Source organism: Cetorhinus maximus, chromosome 3 (genome assembly GCF_964194155.1).
Source record: "Cetorhinus maximus chromosome 3, sCetMax3.hap1.1, whole genome shotgun sequence".
Taxonomy (NCBI): Eukaryota; Metazoa; Chordata; class Chondrichthyes; order Lamniformes; family Cetorhinidae; genus Cetorhinus; species Cetorhinus maximus.
In genome coordinates, this window is record NC_135881.1 from 3,693,923 (window position 1) to 3,704,407 (window position 10,485).

A 10,485-nucleotide genomic window follows, 5' to 3' on the forward strand; every position below is an offset into this window, starting at 1 on the left:
GATGAATGATTGAATCAAACAGCATATTCCTTTGGTTTTTCCTAATAGAGTACTCAACCAGCTTGCAAAATCCAAAACAAAATGTCTACTGTTAGATACGAACACCCAATTTAAGATAATCAGTCAAATGGTCGTTTGGTAGTACAGAACTTGAGTATTGCTGAAAAAAGAGATATGTCTAAGCTTTTTGTCTTGCACTCATCAGGACACTGGCAAGAGTATAAGGGCGAAAACAACCATTTATACTGTATGTGAAGAGAGTGCCGATTGGTTGGCAAGTGGTATTGCCATGGAGAGAATACACCACTGATGGTGACTGACATTAACTGCCGAGCAGTGTTTGAAATTTAAACCAGGAACTTTGACTCTGATTGGTCAAGGCATTGCTCAAAGGAATGAACCAGCGAATGGCTGTCACTTATTTTGTTTAGCTGAAATAGGCACAATGTGTGTACATGTTCTTCCTGCCTGCAAAGAACAGGGCCCCGTGTATTAATATATGTAGCTTCCAGTACACGGAAATGTGCCACACTGCGGGTCCTACTAATAATCTTAAATTGGTTGTCAGAGTAATTCTTAGCACATTGAGAATTATTTAGCAAACGTTGTCCAATCCCGCAGAATCGCATCTAATGTTGGACACTGGGTGTTTTGAGTTTTGTAAACAAGGGCTGGTCGCATACGGCCTGTACCCTGCCTGTTGTGAATAGTGGCTGGGACATACTGTTTGATACAATTGACCAGTATAACCTTCATACCTCACAATACACCGGCACTGAAATTCATATGCCACATTACTCATTTGTGTCTTTTTGGCTTGACGGCAGCGTTCTGTTGGTGGCGAATACCACTCATATTGCTACTGCATAATAGCAGCATGAAACAGCTGTTGCTCAAATTTTTGGCATACCTTGCCCTCCCAGCATAGTCTGAGGTCACTTTCAGCCCTGAAAAGTGCCATTGCAGAATACCAAATAAAAAGGGTGCCCCAGAAAGCCAAAAAGTATCCCCAAAAATCAAAAAATAAAAATAGTCCTCGACGAAATTAACCTAGGCAATTTTTTTCTCAAAAGAGCCCTGGAATGTTACCAGTCTCAACACTGGTAGAAGCCGATTCAATCGTGGTTTTCAAAAGAGAATTGGATCATTATCTGAAAAGGAAACATTTTCAAGGCTGTGGGAAAAGCCAGTGAAGTGGCACCAGTGGCATTGCTCTTGCAGAGAGCTGACCTGGACACAACAGACCGAATACTTCTGTACTGTCACCTACCCCCAACTGGTGAAGCTGGTAATTTACTACAAAATAAAAACAGAAAAACTCAGCAAGTCTGGCAGCATCGGTGGAGAAGAAATCAGTCAACGTTTCGAGCCCTCATGGCCCTTCAGCAGAACTGAAGCATAGTTTTTTAAGGTGGGTGGGGGGGAAGAGACACATTGAGGGTGTGGTGTGCAAACACCAGGAGAGAAATGGAAAGCAATGAAGGTGAGCAGGGCAGAAGAGACAGTCGGAAATCCTGTCGGAGGACAGAACCATACTTCTTCCAAGAGGGCATTTTTTTGAAGAGAGGTGGCAGTCAATCAAACACAAAGATAAAAACAAAAAGCTAAAAGCTACTGCGGATGCTGGAAATCCAAAACAAAATAAAAACAGAAAAACTCAGCAAGTCTGGCAGCATCGGTGGAGAAGAAATCAGTCAACGTTTCGAGCCCTCATGGCCCTTCAGCAGAACTGAAGCATAGTTTTTTAAGGTGGGTGGGGGGGAAGAGACACATTGAGGGTGTGGTGTGCAAATACCAGGAGAGAAATGGAAAGCAATGAAGGTGAGCAGGGCAGAAGAGACAGTCGGAAATCCTGTCGGAGGACAGAACCATACTTCTTCCAAGAGGGCAAAAAAATGCCCTCTTGGAAGAAGTATGGTTCTGTCCTCCGACAGGATTTCCGACTGTCTCTTCTGCCCTGCTCACCTTCATTGCTTTCCATTTCTCTCCTGGTGTTTGCACACCACACCCTCAATGTGTCTCTTCCCCCCCACCCACCTTAAAAAACTATGCTTCAGTTCTGCTGAAGGGCCATGAGGGCTCGAAACGTTGACTGATTTCTTCTCCACCGATGCTGCCAGACTTGCTGAGTTTTTCTGTTTTTATTTTGTTTTGGATTTCCAGCATCCGCAGTAGCTTTTAGCTTTTTGTTTTTATCTGGTAATTTACTGTCTATCCTGCTAGAGGGCGCTGCGACCCCTGTTTCCATCCAGTTGCATTTCGCTCCTCCGGGCAGCAGGTGGCACTACGCTCCCTGTCTCCAGCAAGCTGTAAATTGCTCCTGCAACAAAAAACAGAAAATGCTGGAAAAACTCAGCAGGTCCAGCAGTATCTGTGGAGAGAGAAACAGAGTTAACGTTTAAAGTCCGCATGACCCTTCTTCAGAGCTCTGTTTTTGTTTCAGCTGTCCAGCATCGGCAGTATTTTGCTTTTATCTTAGTTCTAATTTGCTCCTCCCGGCAGCAGGTGGCGCTGCCCTCCGTTTTTAAAAGCTGTAATTTGCTCCTCCCGGCAGCAGGTGGCCTGCCCTCCGTTTTTAAAAGCTGTAATTTGCTCCTACGAGCAGCAGGTGGCGGTGTCCTCCGTTTTTAAAGCTGTAATTTGCTCCTACGGGCAGCAGGTGGCGGTGCCCTTCGTTTTTAAAGCTGTAGTTTGCTCCTCCCGGCAGCAGGTTGCGCTGCCCTCCGTTTTTAAAGCTGTAATTTGCCCCTACGGGCAGCAGGTGGCGGTGCCCTCCGTTTTTAAAAGCTGTAATTTGCTCCTACGGGCAGCAGGTGGCGGTGCCCTCCGTTTTTAAAAGCCTGTAATTTGCTCCTATGGGCAGCAGGTGGCGGTGCCCTCCGTTTTTAAAAGCTGTAATTTGCTTCAATGGGCAGCAGGTGGCGGTGCCCTCCGTTTTTAAAAGCTGTAATGTACTCCTACGGGCAGCAGGTGACGCTGCCATCCATGTTTCCCGCCGGCTATATTTTGCTCCTCCGGTGTCACTTATTGGCGGCTCATCCTCTTTAACTGTGCGCACTGCGTCTCTTTGTCAGCTGGCCCGGCTCGACGCTGCCCGACGATGGCTGATCGGTGAAGGTGGCCTGAGCAGGAGTTCGGGCTCGGCCTTGGCGCGGGGAGACATTCGGTGGCTATTGAGAGTCGGAACAGGAATAGGAGAGTGAGAAAGGCTGAATTCCGGGGTCGAGAAGGCGGCGCACGGCCGGCAGAGATGGGATGAGGGGGGCGGTGCTGGGCCAGGGGGCGGGGCTAAGTTCCATGGAAACCGGTGCGGTCATGACCCCAATTTGGGAGGGCAGCACCCCCTTGTGGTTATGTTCGGTTACAGCACGGAGAAAATTATCAACAATTGGCAGCCAATCTCCTCCTCCCCCTCACCCACTGCCCCTCACCCACTGCCCCTCCCCATTGCCCCTCCCCCTCACCCACTGCCCCTCACCCACTGCCCCTCACCCACTGCCCCTCACCCACTGCCCCTCCCCTCCCCATTGCCCCTGCCCCTCCCCTCCCCACTGCCCCTCACCCATTGCCCCTCCCCCTCACCCATTGCCCCTCCCCCTCACCCACTGCCCCTCACCCATTGCCCCTCACCCATTGCCCCTCCCCTCCCCATTGCCCCTCCCCCTCACCCACTGCCCCTCACCTATTGCCCCTCCCCTCCCCATTGCCCCTCCCCCTCACCCACTGCCCCTCACCCATTACCCCTCCCCTCACCCATTGCCCCTCACCCTCACCCATTGCCCCTCACCAATGCCCCTCTGCCTCACCAATGCCCCTCTGCCTCACCCACTGCCCCTCACCTACTCTGCCCCTCCCCCTCACCCACTGCCCCTCCCCCTCACCCACTGCCCCTCCCCCTCACCCACTGCCTCTCCCCCACTCTTCCCCTCAGCCACTGCCCCTCACCCACTCTGCCCCTCACCCACTCTGCCCCTCCCCCTCACCCACTGCCCCTCACCCACTCTGCTACTGCCCCTCACCCACAGCCCCTCCCCCGCTCTGCCATTGCCCCTCACCCACTGCCCCTCCGCCTCGCCCACTGCCCCCACCCACTGCCCCTCCCCCTCACCCACTGCCCCTCACCCGCTGTCCCTCTGCTTCGCCCACTGCCCCCACCCACTGCTCCTCCCCCTCACCCACTGTTCCTCCCCCTCACCCACTGCCCCTGCCCCTCACCCACTACCCCTTTGCCTCACCCACTGCCTCTCCCCCACTCTGCCACTGCCCCTCACCCGCTCTGCCACTGCCCCTCACCCACTGTCCCTCACCCGCTCTTCCCCTCACCCACTGCCCCTCTGCCTCACCCACTGCCCCTCTGCCTCACCCACTGCCTCTCCCCCACTCTGCCACTGCCCCTCACCCACTCTCCCACTGCCCCTCACCCGCTCTGTCACTGCCCCTCACCCGGTCTCCCAATGCCCCTTACCCATAGAGTCATAGAGGTCTACAGCACAGAAAAAGGCCCTTCGGCCCATCGAGTCTGCGCCGATCAAACAAGTACCTAACTATTCTAATCCCATTTTCCAGCACTAGGCTCATAGCCTTGTATGCCATGGCATCGCAAGTGCACATCCAAATACTTCTTAAATGTTATGAGGGTTTCTGTCTCTACTACCCTTTCAGGCAGTGAGTTCCAGATTCCCACCACCCTCTGGGTGAAAAAATTCTTCCTCACATCCCCTCTAAACCTTCTGCCCCTTACCTTAAATCTATGCCCCCTGGTTATTGATCCCTCCACCAAGGGGAAAAGTTCCTTCCCATCTACCCTATCTATGCCCCTCATAATTTTATACACTTCAATCATGTCCCCCCTCAAACTCCTCTGCTCCAGGGAAAATAACCCCAGTCTATCCAATCTCTCCTCATAACTAAAACTCTCCAGCCCAGGGAACATCCTGGTAAATCTCCTCTGCACTCTCTCGAGTGCAATCACATCCTTCCTATAATGCGAATTCCAGAACTGCACACAATGCTCTAGCTGTGGCCTAACCAGTGTTTTATACAGTTCCAGCATAACCTCCCTGCTCTTATATTCTATGCCTCGGCTAATAAAGGCAAGTATCCCATATGCCTTCTTAACCACCTTATCTACCTGTCCTGCTACCTTAAGGGACCGGTGGACATGCACACCAAGGTCCCTCTGATCCTCAGTACCTTCCCAGGGTCCTACCATTCATTGTGTATTCCTGTGCCTTGTTTGTCCTGCCCAAGTGCATCACCTCACACTTATCCGGATTAAATTCCATTTGCCACTGATCAGCCCATCTATATCCTCCTGTAATCTAAGGCTATCCTCCTCACTATTTATCACCCCACCAATTTTTGTGTCATCCGCGAACTTACTGATCAACCCTCCTACATTCAAGTCTAAATCATTTATATATACCACAAACAGTAAGGGACCCAACACCGATCCCTGTGGAACCCCACAGGACACAGGTATCCAGTCACAAAAACACCCCTCGAGCATCACCCTCTGCTTCCTGCCACTCAGCCAATTCTGGATCCAATTTGCCAAATTGCCTTGGATCCCATGGGCTCTTACCTTCGTTATCAGTCTCCCATGCGGGACCTTATCAAAAGCCTTGCTGAAGTCCAAATAGACTACGTCAAATCACTCTACCACAGCCCCTCACCCACTCTACCACAGCCCCTCACCCACTCTACCACAGCCCCTCACCCACTCTACCACAGCCCCTCACCCACTTTACCACTGCCCCTCACCCACTCTACCACTGCCCCTCACCCACTCTACCACTGCCCCTCACCCACTCTACCACTGCCCCTCACCCACTCTACCACAGCCCCTCACCCACTCTACCACTGCCCCTCACCCACTCTACCACTGCCCCTCACCCACTCTACCACTGCCCCTCACCCACTCTACCACTGCCCCTCACCCACTCTACCACTGCCCCTCACCCACTCTACCACTGCCCCTCACCCACTCTACCACTGCCCCTCACCCACTCTACCACTGCCCCTCACCCACTCTACCACTGCCCCTCACCCACTCTACCACTGCCCCTCACCCACTCTACCACTGCCCCTCACCCGATCTCCCCCCCCGCCACTCCCTCAACAGCCCCCCTTGTCCTCTAACCACTCCCCCCACCCCTCAGCTCCCCCCACCTCAGCTCCCCCCCCCCCCCCCCACCCGCCCCCCCCGTGCTGTTCAGTCCCACTGTGCTCTCCCCGCCCCCCCCCCCCCCCCCCGCCGGCTCCCTCGCACTTTCCCCCTGTGCTGTGCCCCCCCCGCCGAGCCTGGGCCTCCCACCTCATTGTAAGAAAAGTTTGTCATCATGTCGCTTTCGCTTCTTTTGCCAATTACTTTAAGTCTGTGCCCTCTCGTTCTTGATCCTTTCAAGAGTGGGAACGGTTTCTCCCTATCTACTCCGGAAATATTCGGGGTACGACCCTGGGTTTTCTTGGATTTGCCCAGTGTTTACTAAGCTGAGCCTTTTCTTTTTCTAGAACTCTATGCTCATGCTGTAATTATTGAAGAGATGCCATTGGCGACGGGGTGTATGAAGCTGGTGTGTAAAGAGAGGGAATGGAGCATGGTGATCACCAACCTCCTGCTGTGTGCAGCAGCATTGATGGCCACTCAACGTGCCCGTAAGGTGAGTCCTCACAACACAATCGCTGACCTGGTCACTACATCACAGGAAGGTGGTGATCGGATTGGAGAGGGTACAGAGGAGAGATTTGCGAGGATGTTGCCAAGGCTGGACAATTTTAGCCTTGGGGAAGGATTGGATAGGCTGGGGTTGTTTCCTTTGGAACAGAGGAGGCTGAGGGGAGATTTAGTTGAGGAATGAAATGATCAGGGGAGTGAGATTAGAGCTTCCCAATCTTTCTTTCTGCAACCACAAGGTGAAAATTGGGGGTGGGGTGGGGCGGGGCAGGGCAAAGGGGAGAGTTGTTGAACAGGGTGGGAGGTCAAACAGCAGGGATACAATAAACAACTAAGATGCCTAACATTTTCCAGGCTCTGCTGGTGTCAGCGATCGGGCCTGAGATCACATGGGATTAGGCCAAGCCAACAGGCAAAAAAATTAAAAATGGGGCCCATTTTAAAGAGGCCTCACAGCCGATTCCAGGACTGGACTTGCCAAATCCGAATCTCTTCCATTACTTCCTCAGAGCTCGGGACCCAGTTTGGGAACCGCACCCCCACCAGCCCAGACTGGATAGGAAAGACCTCTTTCCTTTAGAAAGGTCAATCACCAGGGGCACAGATTTAAAGTAATTGGTGGAAGGATTAGAGAGGAGTTGAAAATAAACCTTTCTCCCAACTGACTCTGAAATCCATCAGCGAAGCAATGCTGTGGAGTTTCCCTGGTCTGGTCTACAGGAGGCGCTATAGTTCCACACCGGCTGGTCGACTCCCGGTGCCTTCATGGCAAGAAGGGACGGCTAATACATGAAGCTTTAGTTTGAGTGCAATATAAAGACAATCACTAACCCGGGAATAGTGATAGGAGCAATAAGCTGAAGAGTGATTGTACGATGGGAGTGCCCCAGAATGTCTCCAATGTCTTTGCGTTGTTCCTTAGGTGAACCTGGGCTCTGCCGCTGGCTTCCTCATGCAGGCCTGCACAGGTGCTATGGGCGTCATCCACTCGTACAGCAAGGAGCCGCCTCCTCTCCTCACCATCAGCCTGCAGGAGGTGAGCTGGGTCTCCATGGTCATCGGGCTGCCTCTTGTTTCCTTTGGCTTCCACTGGCTCAGTGATGACTGTGTGGCCGCTAACTCAGCAGTGGCCTGCGGTATTCTTGCTGCAGCCTGCTGCGGGAATATGGCCGAGGAGGGTCGGGAGACGGCAGTCATACTGTCCATCGCTGCTCCTATCCTCTCTGTCCTGACTGTCTGCCTCTTCACCGTCAACCTGTACGGCATTGTAGGCAGCCTGGCCGTTTGCCTGGTTGGCGTGGTGGCAGAGCTTCAGCTGGATGGTCCACTGGGGCTGAAGAAAATGGATATCCAGAATGTCCTGCTGACCTCTGGGCTCATGGCACTGCAGCAAGCACTGGACACACAGCAGCGGGCACAGGCAACATGACCCTCACTCTGTCACCATGGGAACTGCAATTTTATGGCACAATCGCCAAAGGGGATGAGAATGACCCTGACCCTTGACCTCACTGGTATGACACAGGATACCCTGGAGAAGTTGAACTTTACCCCATAGGCTCTGACACAAGGCCATCGTGTGGTCACCTACAGGCTGATCAGCAAAAACTCAGCACCTTCAGAGAGATGGGAGGAAGTGACCAGATGGCAGTGAAATGGACTCTGAGTCCCTAGGAGTTCAGACCAACCCACTCGAGTTGGAGAATCGCTAAGCTCACACCAGGATCATCAGACAAGATTCACTGCAGGGTCACTGTATCGTGAGATTTCATTGGTTTCAATCTCCAATAAAATTTTTGTTTTGTTGTGTGTTGAGTGTTTTTTTTTTCTCTCTGATTCTCTTCTTGCCATTCCCAATAAATGTGGGATGCTCGGAGTGTGAATTCAGCCACAGTTCCCAGTCCTACTCCATAAATTACTCTCAACGATTGATATGGAAGATAGAAAGTGATGCACTGGATGGAATTGTAGGGCAGAATGGTCGGAGCTTCATTCTGTATCTAACCCGTGCTCTACCTGCCCTGGGAATGTTTGATGAGATTGCATACAGTATTGGTCTCCTTATTTAAAGAAAGATGTAAATGCATTAGAAGCAGTCCAGAGAAGGTTTACTAGACTAATATCAGGAGTGGACACTGAGGAAAGATTGGACAGGCTCGGTTTGTATCCGCTGGAGTTGAAAAGAATAAGAGGCAAATTGATTGAAACATAAAAGATCCTGAGGGGTCTTAACAGGGTGGATGTAGAGAGGATGTTTACTCATGTGGGAGAATCTAGAACTAGGGGTCACTGTTTAAAAATAAGGGATCGCCCATTTAAACAGAGATGAGAAATTTTTTCTCAAGGGCACTGAGTCTTTGGAACTCTCTTCCGCAAAAGGCAGTGGAAGCAGAGTCTTTCAATATTTTTTGAGTAACGTGCTGTGGATAGAGGGGAGCCTGTAGACATACTGTACTTGGATTTCCAGAAGGCATTTCATAGGGTGCTTCAGCAAGGCTTATTACGGAAAATAAAAGCTCGTGGTGTAGAGGGGTAACATATTAGCCTGGATAGAAGATTGGCTGGCTGGCAGAAAACAGAGAGAATGCATAAATGGGTCTTTTTCTGATAGGCAGAACGTGATGAGCGGCGTCCCACAGGGATCTGTGCTGGGGCCTCAACTTTTTACAATTTACATTAATGATTTAAATAAGGGGAGTGAAGGCATGGTAGCTAAATTTGCAGACAACACAAAGAAAGCAAAGTATGTTGTGAATACATAAGGAGTTTGCAGATGCATATAGTCCATGTCCAAATGCAGCAAGACCTGAAAAATATCCAGGCTTAGGCTAACAAGTGGCAAATAATATTAACGCCACACAATTGCCAGGCAATGACCGTTTCCAACAAGAGAGAATCTAACCATCGTCCCTTGACGTTCAATGGCATTACCATCACAGAATCTCCCACTATCAACATCCTGGGAGTTACCATTGACCATAAACCGAATGGAACTAGCCATCTAAATACTGTGGCTACAAGAGCAGGTCAAAGGCTAGGAATCGTGCGATGAGTAACCCACCTCCTGGCTCCCTAAATCCTGTCCACCATCTACAAGGCACAAGTCAGGAGTGTGATCGAATGGTCCCCACTTGCAGCGCCCACAACACTTAAGAAGCTTGACACCATTCAGGACAAAGCAGCTAACTTGATTGACACCCCTTCCTCAATCATTCACTCCCTCCACCACTGATGCACAGTGGTAGCAGTGTGTACCATTTACAAGATGCACTGCAGGATTTCACCAAGGCTCCTTAGACAGGACCTTCCAAACCCATGACCACTACCATCTAGAAGGACAAGGGCAGCAGATAGATGGGAACACCACCACATGTAAGTTCCCCTCAAGGTCACTGACCATCCTGACTTGGAAATATGTCGCCGTTCCTTCACTGTCACTGGGTCAAAATCCTGGAACTCCCTTCCTAACAGCACTATGGGTGTACCTACACCACATTGACTGCAGCGGTTCAAGAAGGCAGCTCACCACCAGCTTCTCAAGGGCAACAAGGGATGGGCAATAAATGCTGGCCCAGCCAGCGAAGCCCATATCCCATGAATGAATAAAAAAAAGGTTGAGTGAGTGGGCAAAATTCTGGCAGATGGAGTATAACATGGCAAAATATGTTCACTTTGGCAGGAAGAATAAAAAAGCAGAGCATTACTTAAATAGAGAATGACTGCAGAATTCTGAGGTGCAGAGGGATCTAGGTGTTCTAGTGCAAGAGTCACAAAAAGTTAGTATGCAGGTACAGCAAGTAATTAAGAAG

At 51.0% G+C, this 10,485-nt stretch overlaps 1 protein-coding gene across 1 annotated transcript; it reads left to right on the plus strand.

Moving 5' to 3' along the window:
* The first annotated feature begins 3,084 nt into the window (after positions 1-3,084).
* LOC144672562 (transmembrane protein 276-like) lies at positions 3,085-8,484 on the plus strand. Its single transcript, XM_078534374.1, has 3 exons — positions 3,085-3,199; positions 6,514-6,662; positions 7,599-8,484. Exons 2-3 carry the CDS (start codon positions 6,546-6,548, stop codon positions 8,103-8,105), a joined length of 624 nt encoding a protein of 207 aa, XP_078390500.1. The 5' UTR covers positions 3,085-3,199; positions 6,514-6,545; the 3' UTR covers positions 8,106-8,484.
* The last annotated feature ends 2,001 nt before the right edge of the window (positions 8,485-10,485 follow it).